Consider the following 17035-nt stretch of genomic DNA (forward strand, 5'->3'; position numbering starts at 1 on the left):
GGAGATGTGTAGATATGAAGAGTTATTTATCCCTTTGTACCCATGAAAAACTAAGACCTTTGGGAGTCTTACTTTATAGTCTATAAAAGGTACAAATGATAGCCTCAGAGATCGCCCTAAGGTTGTATTCAAGCCAAGGATGGAACCCAAGGACAAATTTGGTTTGGGTTTTCTGATCGACGTCATAGTTTTATAACACTCCATTCCTTTGCCCCCTATCAGATGACTCTGTAAGCATGCCCAGTGTGGTAAGTGAACAAGAAGCTTACCTCTTGAGTGCTATCGGAAGGAGGCGGTTCTCCAGCCACGTCTCTAGCATGTCTGCACCTCAGGCCGAGGTGGGCATGTTACCCAGCCAAAGGTAAAGAGCCATGGATATCTTACATTCTGCATTTGGGGGCAAAGCTAGCAATGCTGAAAATTTACTTTTATTATTCTTAAAAGGCCAAAAGAGAAGCAGACAATCATGTTTTTATGTAGATCATTCAACAAAGGACGTTTTAACCAAAGTCATGCAGGCAACAGTTTGCAGGGTTTTCTAAGCCAGACCAGTAGAATGCTGGGACGCATGCATTGTTTCAACTTAAAAATTCTCTAGAAATAGATACATGATCTTTTTTTCTGGTCATCAAATGACATTTTCGTATTTCACATATATCATTAGCTAAGCTAATGAGTACCTGGCAAGCATATAAGACTAGCTTGATACATGTGGTACAATTTAGACTTTGGTAGGTCATTAGTATTTAGTTGGAGGTAGTGATGCTTAACCAAACAGAACAGGACCTATGCCAACATGTGTAACCTTGGGCAGGTCATTTAACAAGGGTCAACAATGCTCTTGTCTGTGAAATAAAGAAGTTGGCTAAAGTGGTCTTCACGGTACCTTCTCTATCTATAGTTTTATGATTCCATGACTAACCACTTTAAGACATTTTCTTTATGTGTTCTCTGCCCTCTAAGAATATACATGAAACATTCCAAGATACATATATCAAGTACAGAAAATTATGTGATGTAAAAGTCAAAACATTATCTATTTCAGAACCAGTGATATTTTCACTTCAGGAACTGAATTCTTTCAAAGCATTGGCCTTATGTGTTTTTGGCTAGTTTGTTGTTTATTTTTAATAGTACAGTTTCATTGTTATAATTCATACATGGAAAATAATACAAACCGGAGCACATTCTAATGTTTAGATAAAATCAGTTTATATGCAGGAATAATTACCCTGTACCCAAATCCTTTAGCAAATAGTTCATGAACTTTACAGATGGAAAAAAAAATTGTGAAATGAAGCCTAACTTGGGAGAATATCAAAAAATAGGGGAAAATGATAAAAGATGATTAACAAGGAAATTGCATACTTGTCAAGAAAGCAATGTTTTATGTACTGGTTGGTTATTACAAAAATTAATAATATGTAAGGGTTAGTATCATTATAAAAGATTATGTACCTTCCTTTTGGTAATTTGCCTTTAAAAAGGAAGTCTTACAAGTAAAATGTGCGAACAAAATTAGATCTAAACTATAAAATGTCCAAAAAAGGGGGTGCCTGGATGGCTCAGTCGGTTAAATGTTCAACTCTTCATCTCAGTTCAGGTCTTGATCTCAGGGTTTTGAGTTCAAGCCCACATTGGGCTCTGTGCTGGGCGTGAAACCTACTTTATAAATAAATAAATAAATAAATACATACATACATACATACATACATACATACATACATAAAATGTCCAAAAATAAAAGATAATATTGGTAACTATCAATTCACTTTTAATTGCTAGCAATGTGCAAGGTTCTATCAAGGACAAGAGAAAACTATCCAGTAATTTATTTAAAAGTTTTATTTACATTAGGGAATTATAGGAATTTAACATAGAGAGTTTCTTGGTTATTTATCTAAACTAACAAGACCATCCATTCCCTTTGTACATATTCATTAAGAGGGTAATTTGTTTCAAGGGAGAAAATTTGTTCTCTTGTGGATATATGGGAAATCCGGAAAAATCATACAGTTAAACCCTTTGGCTTGAGTCATATTTTGGAAGGCTAGTGAAGGTAGTAAAGTCTATGTGTATTAAGGAAAAGGAGCCTCTTCCTGGAGACAGAGGCTATTTCTACAGTGTACAATCAGCTCATGGGTGCTTAGCTCAATGATAGCTAGGTACTAAAGGAGAGAGAGAGAGAGAAAGAAAGAAAGAAAGAAAGAAAGAAAGAAAGAAAGCAAGCAAGCATGATACAGTTTCTGTTCACAAAACCCGCAATCAGCTGCACCCAAATAAATCAATAAACTAATCATTCTCTCACCAACCTGACAAGTTTTTTTCCTTTGGCATTTAGAATTCAGTCACTAGAGGAGGACTAAGGTGGTAAATGAGAGTTCCATGTGAATATTCCAGGGTTATCTTCCTTCCATTTGTTTACTTGCATTTTCATTGCAAAATTAGCAAGGGAAGTTGAGTTCTTTCTTTGCTTTTCTTAATGGCATCAGTTCCAAGAGTTTGGTTGTGGCAGTCATGGTAAGTGGTTTTTGTGTGATAATGTCACAACACACAAGAAAGAAGCAGGTTCCTGATCAATGAAGAATCATGTACATAGTAAGACAGGTTAAAAGTAATACCCATCCAACCAAATGGTTACCAAAGGAATTATAATCTCATCTTCTACAGATTCATTCTGCAATGCATTTCAGAGCTCATGTGTCCCTTTGGAGCTCATTTTAAGTCCCAACGCTTAACCAATAAACAGATCACTCCTCTGAGAGTCGCAACCACCCAAAGTCCCTCCTCCCCCATTGCCTCCAGTCCTGTCTTGACAAACCCAGCACAAGGTGAAATGGTTACCTGTCTCCTTTTCCTTCCTTGTTCTGTTAAATTTATTTATTTATTTTTGGCTCTTGGAAGCAGAAAATTGCATGCCTTTTTTTCTTTTTCTTTTATTTGTTTGCATTTTCTTTCCCTAAATGCTTCATCTCCCTACCCCTCCTGCAGTGAACCTAATGTCCTCGATGACTCCCAGGGCCTGGCCGCCGAGGGCAGCCTCTCTAGGTACAGTGTCAATGCTACCTGTCTATTGGTGTCTGTGCTGGGAAACTAAGCTGTTCCCTGTCTCCTCTGTCTCTCTGTCTCTCTGTCTCCTCTCGCCCCCGTCTTGATATCTATTTCCATTTCTTACCCTTTGTTGCTCATGAACACACGAGCCTGGAAGTCAAAGGTGTAGCCTCCTTCATTTTCAGCTTCAGAGCTTAATCACAAATGGCCTAAAAAGCTTACTTAAAAAAAAAAAATCTCTGGAGTTCTTTCAGGGGCTTGTCCCATGGACGTCTAAAGTTTGATATGCTAAATGTTAATTTTATCCCATCGAATCATTCCCTCCCACACTGATATCCCTTGAGAACTGTTTTTCACAAGCCTTTTAATACAACTCCCCATCATCAAGCAGCCCCTTATTAAATGTAGCCAGGTCTTTTAGCTAATAGCATGGATGGTAAGAAGACAAACAATGCTGCTATGATAAACGTAGCAATGTCAATACAATTTCTATAATTCCCTCTCCTCGATGCATGCTATGTGGCAAGCTATTATAGTAGCTTGTTCAAACAGCACGTAAAAAAAATGTCCCAGCACAAAGATGACTCCCAAACTTGCCATGAAATATCAGACACAAACATTTCTTGGTAAGTAAGAAAAGTCTTTTGATGCAAACAACAAAGTGCCTTAGCTATTGGTTTAAAGCATCAGAAAGGGGGACTGCACCTTTAACACTCAGATAAACCACATCACACATCCCTAATCTTGTGCTGTTGATTCACACCTCTCAACTAATCCTCATTAGGGGTAATGCTTCTTGTTCATTCTAAGAGTTCCTTAGTTCTATCTCAAGAGAAAACATTCCCTTCCAGGTCTGCATTATATAGTGAGTACAATACAACGTGTTTATTGCTTTATCACAAAGATGAGGAAATGTTGAGAGGCCGTTCCTGTGAAAGGGTGTTCTTTGTTTTCTTTGCATCTTGTTCAGATTTCACATTTTCTTTAGCAACTGAAAATGGGAAATTTAGTCCATCATCGGGTGTATCATTTTTTTTTACTAGACCCATAATTCATGACATTCATTTGTGTTTGCGAGCCCTTGCCTTGACAGATCAGTCTCTTATTGGTGGTAAATGTGGAAGTGCTGCAGCGTGTGCAGACTTAATTCCATTATCAAGAGCTTTGGGGATGAGGAAGAACAAGACGGTCTCAAGATGGTTTCCTTTCATTCTTCACCGTGTTTGAAAAGATCTGAACCAAGTCTAGCATCATGACCACTACTTTCAAAGAAAGCATTTGTTTGATGCTTAAAATCAGACTTGAGACAACAGATCCTTGATTAGGAGATAAGTTCGGTGGCCCACTGAGAATGGAAAGGATTAAATCAGACTTCCATTCGGCCAGGGCTTTTCTAATTAGGACAAATTCTACTCTTGCCGAGTCAATACTAGCTCAGGTTTGGTGAGAGAAGGCAGGGATTTGAGTTGATTTTTACAAACTCTCCAAAGGATTTAGTCGTCTCTAGCAGGTTCAGGATTCAAGTTGCTGACTTTGGGGTTATCAGAACCAATCTGGCTTGGGTCCAGTACCAATGGGAATAAAACCCAAAGTTTTTGCTACATGAGACTGAATCAGAGCCAAAGCTATAGCTTTTTATCTACATCTGAATTAGTCAGTCATGTGAGGACTTTGGGGACGGTTTTAGACCAACTGTTGTTGATCTGTGGTTCCTGTAACTGGAATGTTTTTGTTCTGGGTGTTAGCCATCCAGCCTCAGTGGTGGTCATTAAGAACAGAGAAGATGAGGCATTCACTTTGGATTCTAAATAACTCTATTAATGCAGAGGTATTCCACCAGCCAGTAGCACATCCACCTTTGCCATATACACTGCAAATCGTATTTTTTAAACTCCATCACGTCACCAAGTTCTCTTTGGAGGAGAGGAACTTTTGGCATTTACTAAGAGGTGGGTTTATAAAATAGAATAGACACTTATTATATTTGGTTTCCAGGCTTTCTTATTTTTGACATGAAACTTCTTTAGGTTTCAGACTCTTAAGATCCTAAAGAAGCAGTTAGGCATTAACAACGGCAATTATATTTAGCACACACCTGAGCACTCAGGCCCTAAAATACACCCAAAGTAGTCCTTAGGAAAATCTGGCTCCAAAGCTTAAAGGATGCCAGGAAGCATGCCCAAGGGAAAGTAATACAAGCTGCTTCTTCCCCACCCCCCAACATTTTGGTACTTTCTGGAGATTTGCTTTCGAAAGAGCAATTGTTTTAGGTCAGTGGCACACGTTGGCCTAATGGAAAAATGAGGAAGAGACCAAAAAAAAAAAAAAAAAAAAAAAAAAAAAGGAAGAGACCAGATAACTAAGGTGATCTGATGAATAGGTAGAAAAGAATAAAAACTCTGCAGACCTTTTGAAAATTTCTTCCAGGACTTTTTTTCTAACCTGTGCTATCTGCTTTCTTTTAAATACTCATCACGGGAAATATCAGCCTGTTAGAAGTACTACACTATGGAGCAAAGATTCTTTCTCTTGGAAATTAATAAACGGGATAAAATAATATCCCATGAGTGATTCTCTTCTTTTGAGAGTGTTGCTCTTAGAGGCATAGAAACTCACTGTAGATGTTCTCTCTCTGTATCTGCCCCCAAATACACACACTGTGAATCATGTTTTCTCTCCAGAAGAATTAAACATACAGAAGTTATTCAAGCACTTTAGCCTGTATGTGTGTACTGGAAAATTAGATTTTGTTTGGACACATTAGAATACTTTTAAAGGCATAGATTAACAGTCAATTATAAATTTTAGAAAAATATTATAATGCTGTTTGATTCTGTAACTTCAATCACAATGAAAAATAAGAACGTGGCTCAAGTCTGAACAAGCCTGGGTGAGACAAAATGAAGATAACCTACTTAGTAGAACCCATGTCTTGATCATCCACATTTTCAAAGTATGAAAACTAGGCAAGTACTCTCCAAGTACTTAGAAAAATATAGAAACCTTTTCATGTAGCTGAGGATGAACAGCTAAGAAAATGTGTGTTGTGATACACGGATACGCCCTTTGCCAATGCTATCTCAGTTCTTACTGGCTATCTAAAATCCAGACTATTCTCCCATTTTACTCTTGATTCTAGCCACTAATCTCTAAATTCTGTGGCATTTAAAATACATTTTCTGGATGTTGTTGAGGGGGTCCTGGACAGACCCCCTCCAGAATGTGCCAGTGGATTATTTTGAGCTGAGGGCACTTGAGACCACATGGCATCAAGGGAAACTTTTGTCCTTCGTGAACCACACTGCAGAATATAAATTGGGGGTCTTTCCCAGAATAAGTGTTATTAATAGAGATAAATTTTATCTGAGCAACCCATCTGTATGGCAGAGCAAACATCTAATTACCAAATACCTGCTCTTCTTATTGCCCTGTGAAGTACATACTTTCCTCTGGAATCCCAGACCCCAAACCCCTTCTACTTAGTTCAGAATAACACCTATACCTCATTTTGCCTATCTTTGGAATTCCCATGTCTATGTGGATACCCCATATGTGCACTATTAAATTTGATTTTCTCCTGTTAATCTGTCTCATGTCAATTTGATTCTTAGTCCAGCCAGAAGGACTTTTAAGTGGACAGAAATTCTTGCTCCCGACACTGTGGAGGCTAAGTAAATTTTAAACAATGCTCTTTTATTGGGAAAGGGAGAAGTAGAATTTTGTCTCCTGTTTGTATCCCTGTTCTCTACAAATGCTTTATAGCTCCTTTGGTGCAGGCTTTATGCATTCCTATCACAAGGCAATCACTCCAGGTAAATGGCTATGCTTTGTGTCTCGTATTCCACCTCTAGATTTCTCTAACATATTAAAATTGAAACTAAAAGCATAGGTGAAGGCAATGAAAATACTAATTCATTTTCCTTGTGCTAGTCTCACCTACAGCTTCCACTTATGAAATATATTAATGTCTCAATCTATACTTTTTTGTAATTTAGGATAAATGATATGAATTGTTATCACATTTTTGCATATTATATTTTCATTACATTACTGAATATCCCCTTATTCACCTCTCCTTTCTTTTAAGAAGTACCATTTTGGTATATGTCCCACTCAGGAGATGCATACATATTTCTACACTATAATTCAGGCCATCAGGCTGAAACAGGGGAAAAGAGGTCATTTGTGCCAGAATTGTTCTCCTAACATTGTCTAAACTTTGCTAGCTTATAAATTATTTCCTTGCATTTTGAGTAAGGTGTTTTTGTTTTTCATAGACAGTTGAGTCAAAATTCTGCTAAGCCCCAAGTGCATGTACTTCTCTACAATCCAGATCGTTGTATGGTTTGCCATGGTGATGTTTTTCAGTGACTCAAAATACAAATGATAATTTTAGCTTCAATTTATAAAGTTTTATTTCCTTTTATCTCTATTGTCTTAACCTATTATTAGTTAACCTATTCTATAAGTTAACCTATTCTACTGTCAAACAGTAGAAAATCAGCCATTTCTCATTCCCAAGATTAAAATTTACAAGAAACCAGTTTTCTTTAGAGAGGTGCATAGGGCAGACACCTTGGTCTGCTCCAGGTTGGTTTTAGTATTGTACATTCTTATGGTCACAAATCATAAATGCTACATTCTACTAATACAGTACATGACTCAGAGAGAAGCTAAATTGAAACTCCTTTTTCTATGCAACTCCAATTTGATATAGACCTGAGAGAAAGAAATGTGTTCTGCATAAATTACTTCCATTATTAACTTCTCTGGCTGTTTATTATTAATGTGGCCTAACTGTACACATTTAAGCCAGACTTGGATGTCCCCAGTGCCAACATGTTAGCACCACATGTTTAGGGAGAATATAATTTATTAGCTGGGATATACTATTTCCAAGGACATGTTCTGTAATTTCATCTTTGATGTGTACATTCCACTGATGAAATGCTAGATCATTTACATAGAACAGCTAATTGCTAAAGCTATAAACTTGATTCATTTCTTAGATATAAGCCTCTCTATCCATAGAGAAAATTTTTATGCTTCTGATCCTCTCTTGGAATAATCATCATGAAATTACCATTATGCTTTGACATTTAACACTCCCTGAGTAACGTGTATTTTTTTTCTCGTGCCATTTTCTTTTCTCACAATCTCAGATTACTGAATAAAAATGAGACAAGTGGACTGCCTCAATTTCATTTTCTCAGCCCAATTGTTTTCAAGACATTTTATAACCTACTTCCTTTTAGCGTTCTAGAAGCAATAAACTCATTACAAATATCAAGTGTAAAACAAAGAAGCATGTTCTATACATCCCTTTTCATGTTCAAACCATTTTACATCAACTAACTTCTTTTCTCTACCTTAATGGGAGGTAGGTGGTAAGTATTAACCTCCCTTTTTGGCCAAGGGAACTGAGGTAACATTTAGATGTCAATGAAGAAACCATGCCAAAGAGAGCTTTGCTTGGTATTTGAGAGAAACTTGTTTCTACTTTTGTGCATATGTAATTGAATTCTCTTTCCAATTTAAGACACATGTTAAAATGTATAATTAATAAGGAGATGTCACTTCAAACAGCAACAGAGTCTGGATAGCTTATCAGAATTTATTGCATTGTTCATTTGGATAATTTTCATAGAAAGGTCATATATGATACAAGGTCATATATGTATAAAAGTAATGTATATTGATCTTTTGAACTTGACATTAAAGAGACAAGAATGTTTAAAAAGCATCTGTTTTGGGGACTCTGGAACTTTGTATTGTGTATCCCAAATGGCCAATTATACTTACATCCTTATTTCATAAAAACTTTGATAAACTCCATTTGGGAATCATTAATTTTCTTCTAGTGGAAATATGAGTAAGACATTTAAAAAATGACAGATATGACTATCAACCATACAATGGTTAACTAGTTGTTAACTTAACAGGGGAAACATCTGATTGTCCATCTTGCCATCAATTTCTCTCCCTGTAACTACAGCTAGATACTTTAGATAGTTCATTTAAAAAAAATGGAAATGAATGAATATAGTCTTTCTTTTTCCTGGACAGTTGTTGACTAAGGATTCCTCTGAATGTTTTACTCTAAAGTCTATTTGTAGATGACTCTCCTTTTGCAAAGGCAAAGCAGTAATTAACCAAATAAGCACATTGGCATCATCTGTAGGATTACAATGTTCTCTGGGGCACAATACATTTCCTTTTTTCACCCCCCGTTTTCCAGTATAAATACCTATTATACATGCATGCAGAATGAAAATGGATCATGGGCCCATGACAATATTTTCCACCTCACCCAATACTGAAATAGCGACCACTGTCAATAGTCATTTTTGCATATAAAATGCACACATACACAGCAAATTTGGGGGGAGCAGGTGGTTGTTTTATAAACTGTACAATATGTTTGAGTGCAGCTACTCAATATTACTTAATTAAGCTTCTGAGTTCTACTGATAGCTTAATTATTTCGCCGGCCTTTTAAATCTAAGATCTTTTTTAAAAAAACATTTGAATTGTCTACCCATGTGACTATCCATTTACTCAGTAGTCACAGAGACTTCAGGCTGCAAACATGTGTTGAATGTGCCCCTTCACCCAAATGGATTCTGTGTCTGATGTGTTTGATATCTGTCCATCTTATTTTCATTTGAATTGAAATTTTAAAGAAGGTGTTCCCATCCATGTGATAGAGTTGTTTGTGTTTGTTTGTCACCACCTTTTCCCTTCCCCTTGGAAAAAAAAAATTGAGATTAGAATATGACATCTTAACTTTATGGTGGCTTCCAAACCAGGGGTGTGATCGAACCAATGTTTTGCTCAATGATAGATATGGCATCAGTGACTGAAAACAAAAATCTCAATTTTGGCAGCGTGGGGCTGTAAGGCCTCGTTCTCCCTCCCAAACCCTTGAAATCTCCCATCCCAGGGATCCTTTCCCGACCTTCCTTCAAAGATAATGGTATCTTTGAAGTGACTGTTTCATATAAGTGATTTTGGCTACCACCCACCAGAGGATGGTCTTCTGTAGTCTCCGCAGGGTCCACACTAACACTGTTGATGCTCGACAGGGTGGCAAGTGTCCAGAGTGAGCCTGGCCAACAGAACCTCCTCATTCAGCAGCCACTGGGGAGGAAGAGGGGCCTGAGGCAGGTAAGCAGACCCTGAAAGGGCAGGAGAGTGATTCTACGAAATGAAAGCTCTATTTAATTTTTAATGCCCACCTGTATTCAGATCATATATTGCCTTCCCACCTGAAATAAGCTGTACAGAGCAACTTTAAAATGTGGTAAGTACTTGGGCAAGCTGAGAGTTTTAGTTCTGTGTTGGCTTTGAATCTTATTAGCAAAGCTGATGACTTAGTAAAGTAAGTAGGCCTATACGTCTGTCTGTTCCCTATTCAGAAACCTTCTTTCCCAACCAACCTGACTGAGCAAGGAGGGCTGGTAATAAAGTTGATTTAAGGCCTGTTTCTGTATACAGGCATACACGTACTCATTTCCAGAGTAATGATTCAGGTTAAAATCGAAATTAAAGTAAAGATCATCTTCACAAACTTCCTTAGGTGGGGTTCCTTTACTTTTTAAATACAAACTTAAATGAGCCTTTGCACTGTTGCTTTGATTGGAGCTTCTCAACATTGATTTGGATACCAGATGCTTTCTCAGCATCTGAAGTTTTTTCATGAACCTCCCCTTGAGCGTTATGAGCATGTGTTTAACTATGACTTTTAGGTGAGTAGAGGCCAGTTGATAAGCAGTAATTCTGAAATTCCCACATGACTGCTTGAAATTATGTTAATCTACGTCCTTAGGATACATAAAGAACTAATAACTGGGAGATAGAATTGGTTAAAGGGGATGCCAGATTCAAATACGCAATAGTTACATATGCAGAAAGAAGTTTAATTTATCAGCTACAAATATAAGCATGCACAGAAACCCATAAAGAATACACCATAGTCAGAATCCTCTGAGCACAGAGTTTCCTCCCAGGCAGTCAGACCCTTCTTGCCAGCTTTATTCTGCCTGTTCTCTTTAGCTAAGACGTCCTCTACTATCACGTCAGAAGACCCAGACTGAACCCAAAAACCGCCATGGGGCTCGGCTGTCAACCACCCGCAGGAGCATTCAACCTAAAACGAAGCCATCTGGTGAGGCCTCCTGTGTCCCTTCTGACTGTACCATTGGCACATTGATGTCATGCAACCCAGTCGGGAAGGTCTGTAGACCCTGAGCGCATGCAGATGAGCATACCTATGGGAACATGCTAGGATAAGGGAAGAAGTCACCCAGAACACTTTAGTGCTTTTTCTTCTTTTCACTTTTCCTACCTATGCCTACCCTATGAACCTAGGGAAATGGAAGAGTTCAAGGTAAACCATGAATGCTATGAGATTTGACTCTAGAAAGTAGAGGAACTGAGTTTGTGTCTTACTAAAGACAATGAAATGATGAATACTAGGGACTTTGAAGTCTTGTTGGTAGTTGTTATGAGTGATAACCAAGTTCCCCTAACCCTCTATGGAAATCTTGTATTAAGCCTTTTATGTAAAAATGATTTTTTTCTACCCAAGTCCTACTCTTTATAGGAAAGAAGGTGAAATCAAAACATGTACCTGATAGTCAAATATGTTCTCATTTATTAATAAGCCAGCAGTGTCTTCATAAAGAAAAGCCAGGAAACAGTGGTCAAAGCTAATTTTTAAGCACTGACAACATATTTTTTTTCCGTATTTACTGCTCTAATTCTGACCTACAGCGGATCAGAAACGTTCTGTGACCTTCATTGAGGCTCAGCCAGAGCCAGCAGCTTCCCCAACAGAAACACTTCCTGCTATAGGCCAGCCACAAGGCTGCAGCCCAGCTCCATCTAGGAAACCAGAAGGAATGGACAAACCAGTCCTCACGTCTTCCCCTGCCATTGTGGTTGCTGATCTTCACAGCCTGTCTCCCAAGCAGGTGAGGGCTCTACGGAAACTGGCAAGGCTTGCTCCCTGCCCACTTATGTCTATGAGCAACATGGATATGCAAATTTATTACATTTAGTTTAAGTCTGAGTCTGTAACATTTTGTTACCCAGACAGACAACGGTCCTCTCATCATGAACAAGAAAATCCATACAAAGTATATGGTCAGGAATACAGCTGCTTAACAAGGAATAAGAGAAACCTTGGTATTCTTTGTTATGAAAAACTTAAGAGAAAATATTTCCCAGCTAAAATAACCATTGAAAACCAATATATAATACCTGGTTGAAAGGTGGTTCAATTTAAAAGGAAAATAAAGTTACCAGTTTAGAAGCCGTAAAAAAGAGAGCCTTCTGTATCCTATGAGACGAGAGGAACTTCCTATTCTGACCTTTTTCCTCATTGTTTTGATATTTTTCTTGTGGTTTTAATTTTTTTTTTCTTCTTCCAATGTTTCATAAGTGAATTCCCATAGGTCCCCATGTTCTTCCCAGTGGTATTTAAAGAAGGGGCAATGTCACTACATACGTTGTATAGTCGTTAACAATTAAAAAGCATTGTAATACCATCCCATCCTATTACCTCACAGTCTACAAACAAGGTAAGAGGGCAAAACAAAACAAAACAAAAAAACCCGCTCATGCTACAGATTAGAAAACAGAGGCTTACAAACTTGAAAGGGCCCACAGAGGAGCTCACATATGGCAAATGCTACAACTGGGGACTGGCCGTGTGATTTCTTATCCGGTTTCAGGTAGACAACAATATTTTTGATGCTCTTCCCTGGCACCTATCCTACCTTTCCATGATGTTATGATCTGTTTGGTCACAGAGTGAGACCCTCCCTGCTGAAGAAGGAGAAAAGAAGGAGGACACGGAAGCGCAAGGTGCTACAGCACACAGCCCCCTCTCTACGCAACTCTCAGACCCTGATGAATTCACAGGCCTTGAGACATCCATCCTCCTACAGCACGGAGACACCGTCCTTCACATCAGTGAGGAAAATGGCATGGAGAACCCCCTGCTGTCCAGCCAGTTCACTTTTACACCCACTGAGCTGGGGGAGACTGATGTAGACCTAGATGAGTCTCATGTTTAATTCTGGATCTTGTAAGAGTGGCAGGTGTAGACGAGATGTGGGAGGGATCGCTTTGCTCAAAGGTGACTACTTTTGCTCGGAAAAGATGAAGACACAGCACTTTACATCCAACGGGTGACACAAATCTCAGTAGATTTTGCTGCTAATGCGCACATTGTTTCATAAACACCTTTAAAAAATCAATGGCTAAGAGAATTTGGTTGTGTGAAGACCATAAAAACCAGGGAAGAATAAGAGGAAAGAGCCATTTCACTGCACATTGTTTATGATTCAAAAAGCCTTGAGCAGTTAAAAATATATACTATTATGGAGCTGCTTACCTAGGAATATTAACAAATAATATGTTCTAAAAAGAGAATGCAATTTTTGAGATTACTCACATTATACATCTCATGCAAATGTTTATTTTTATAGTTTCAAAAATATTAAATCAGGTGGCTGTATGCATAGCAATTTACATAAAAATAATAAGGAAAATATTAGTTTGAGGAGACTAAATAATAAATAAGCCTGCAGCCACTTTTGCTTTGACCAACAATACAGCCATTTACAAAAAGAAAATACTATTTTTAAAGCTGTGGATTTTTCAATATTTATTTTTCAACCGTCATTTACCTTGCATGTTGTAAATCAAAATGCTAATGCCCTAAGATCGTTCCATTTCATAATCATGTTAGAGAGAAAATATTCTAAAAATAACCACACAATTTTGAATTAAGAACCTAAACAGCCTATACTATAATGAAAACTAAATGTAAATATTCTAGCTAGAAACCTATGGTATTCCTACTTCTAGCCATTACCACATCAATGCCAAGATGAGGAGATATTGGGAAATGTGATTCCAGTATCCTGTGCCTGCCCTCGAGGGTATATTTTTAGATATTGAGGTTATTGTTGTTAGAATTGGTTTGGTAAAATAACTTTTTCTCAGTGTTAACAATATTCTTATCCTTTAGACATCTATGTTTATGAGGAGAAATGATAAAGTGAGCAATCTCTTCATAGGCACAGTCGGTTTGTGTACTTTAACCTGAAGTTCAGTTACTTCAAGAAGAGCATAAAACTTAGAAAACTTGTGAGGCCATATCCAGTGTGTTACTGATCCTGTAGTAGGGCTTGGCATCATATAGTTCAAAACTGAATTTCAAAATTTTAACAGTTTACATTAGAAAACTGTTACATAACTACTAAGCATATAAAAACTCATATATGTACGTAAATTGGTGCGTGTATGCACACACGTGTGTGTGTGCATCTTCTAGTCCTCCAATTGAAGTTATAGATTTTGATTATATGGCAGTGAATCGAAAGTACATTCTGTATGCTTAAACTTTTAACTACGTTGGCTATGAAAAGTATGTTTATAGAGAGACCTGCTAAACTCACCCAAATCACAAAGGAAGATTATTTTTTTTTGTTAAAATTGCTTATTAAATAGGCATTGCTTATGTTGTGATTTATACTTTCAAATATTATTTGGGGTTTTCTGTCCCATTTCCTAAGAGAATGAAAGACACCTGTGAGTTAAAGATAATGGATAAAATGAAAACTTTCACATCTAAAACTTGAGAAAACAGAGGTGGTAAACGGCCTCTTCAAAATTTTACAAAATTTTCAGAACATTTACTTGATGCTGAATTAATTCTCAAGTGCAGAAATATATGTATAAGGTGGCTTTATGATTCTTTCTAAGCTGATATATTTTGCCTGTTAAAAATTATGCTGCTCAATTAGTGTTAGAGGCCTTACGTTTGGTAATTACAAGTGTCTGGGCTGTATGAGTCTCTATATGTGTGCACTTTGTTCCAGCTTTTTGGTTCTTGATTCAAATTCTCTATGTATAACCGTATCAAATATTTAAAAAGTAAAGGAGTCAAAACAAAACTTGAATATATGACAAGAATTCTAAATACCTTTATATATATTTAAAAAGTATTGGGCTGTTTTGAGCACGATTATACTGGCATGTCTGCGTGTCAGCCCGACTCCTTCATTCTAGTGTTACGGAAGTCTGTTGGAAACTTTTTAATAAGCTAAGTATTGTTGTACCTTGCAAAAAAGCCTCCACTCTGAGAAACCGGGCCTTACAGAGTGGGAATGTTTTCAGACTGGGACTGCTGAGGTTTTGCAGATGTGTGCATCTGTTCCATTTAAGGTGCCCTTAAATGTGTTGAATGTAATGTGTTGAATGTTTCTGTGTAATTGATAAAGTATTTATATGTATGTGCATAAGATTGTCACAAGATGTATTCTCAGGAGTACTGTTACCTGGAGTTTGAAAGAATAACTATTTAAAAAAAAACAGTTGGGGAAGATCAGAAAAAAGTTCAAGATAATTAACACGTTTTTGTAATGTTCAAAACATTATTGAGTATATGACTAAAAATTATTATATATGGTAAATACAGATTGGTAATACTAGATTATTCCTTAAGCTACGATGCTTAATGATATTTATCTTGTTTAAAGGAAAATCAAAACAGGCACCTACTTCCCATGTGTAAAACACTGGACTAAACCAAGAGGTTGCTTCTTCTGAAATTAACTTTGGAAAGACCTTGGAATAAAAATGTATCATCCATGACAGTGGGTGTAGATTTATACCACTCAGATTCAATTAAAGCAGTTCAAATCCTGGATACAGCATTTTCTATAGCAAAACATTTTACTTTCATTTTTCAGTATTTGCTGCTTTTTATAATTCTATTAGATAAGTTATTTGATTTTTCCAAAAAGTAAACTGAGTTACTGAGTGCATTGGGACAAGTCACTGAGAACCATAGTGGCAAAAGGCATAAATGGGCAGGACAATGGTGGAGAAAAAAATGATGTGGTGTTTGGGGAGAGGGGGTCTGGTTAGGGCTTGTTGGCTAGGCTGGGAGCAACTGGCTTGCTATTTCAAGCCTGCAAGAGAACATTAGGCAGAGTGACATCTCCCTTCTTTAGTACCTGTCCCTTTAGTCAATGAAGAACATTCTTCACTCTGCAGCCTAGCTGTAAGACGATATAAGATGAGAATAGGATGTATATAGGGACCAAGAGGGAAAAAAAGGGTCATAAGTGGAGTTACAGTCCAAAATGCAAACTAAATACCCTTCCTCAAGTTATACAGGATACTTTATTAAGCCTCTGGAATTTGCTGCTATCACACTGAGTCATGCTGTTGCCCTGTGACCTCACACTTCAATTCCATGGCCTTGTCTTGGCAGTGAGTAGAAAGTCCCACTTCCTTGCTTACTTTAGTGGGTCTCAACTGCAGCATTTCAGAAACAAAGTTTGGTTTGACACTCAGGACAATAAAAACAAGGGCAGAATGTATTTGGAAAAGCTTAAGACAAATTTACTTCTATTATTTCAGGATCATTTAGCATTACAGATCAATGTACCTCCATAATATTTTTCAACAGTCACTGTGACTACAGGATGAAAATCCTTTATTAGCCATTTTATAGGTAAAAACAAAAGATTGATTACACAGCCAACTTCCCTTAGATGACTATGAAGTCTGTGATGAATACTGACTGACCAAAGAGCATGGAAAAAATGCATATGAATACTGAAACGTTTATGAAAGATATTTATGAAAGATATTAAGACCTCTGTGTTTGAATATGCACATATAATAAAATAAAGCTAAAAACATTTAAGATGCCTGATCAAGTTTCATTTTCTCATTCTCAACATAGGGAATAGGTTAACTCATTCAGAAGTTTTCATTTTGGAACCCTTGGGAGTGCTTTGATGTCTCTTCTCAACCCCCAGTCTCCAGTTCTTCCCTCCAACCCCAGATGAGCTCCGTTTTACTTAAGCTTTCCATCCCTATCTTTCAAACTAAAGCAGAATGGATATATTGGGAAACAGGTACCCAGGTTTGATTTCTCTGCCCCGATTATGACCTG

General features: G+C 37.3%; 1 protein-coding gene across 4 annotated transcripts in view; it reads left to right on the forward strand.

The window, feature by feature from the left end:
- UNC80 (unc-80 homolog, NALCN channel complex subunit) overlaps positions 1-16783 on the forward strand; it is a 225572-nt gene extending 208789 nt beyond the window's left edge. For 3 of the 4 annotated variants that reach the window (XM_043577699.1, XM_043577697.1, XM_043577698.1), the window contains 6 exons: positions 223-361; positions 2992-3048; positions 10137-10218; positions 11107-11218; positions 11827-12026; positions 12867-16783. In XM_043577699.1, coding sequence (XP_043433634.1) covers positions 223-361; positions 2992-3048; positions 10137-10218; positions 11107-11218; positions 11827-12026; positions 12867-13133 — 857 coding nt within the window. In that variant the 3' untranslated portion in view covers positions 13134-16783. The remainder of the gene's footprint in view (positions 1-222; positions 362-2991; positions 3049-10136; positions 10219-11106; positions 11219-11826; positions 12027-12866) is intronic. The other variant, XM_043577700.1, reaches the window with a different exon arrangement.
- The last annotated feature ends 252 nt before the right edge of the window (positions 16784-17035 follow it).

Source organism: Prionailurus bengalensis, chromosome C1, assembly GCF_016509475.1.
Source record: "Prionailurus bengalensis isolate Pbe53 chromosome C1, Fcat_Pben_1.1_paternal_pri, whole genome shotgun sequence".
NCBI classification, from domain to species: Eukaryota; Metazoa; Chordata; class Mammalia; order Carnivora; family Felidae; genus Prionailurus; species Prionailurus bengalensis.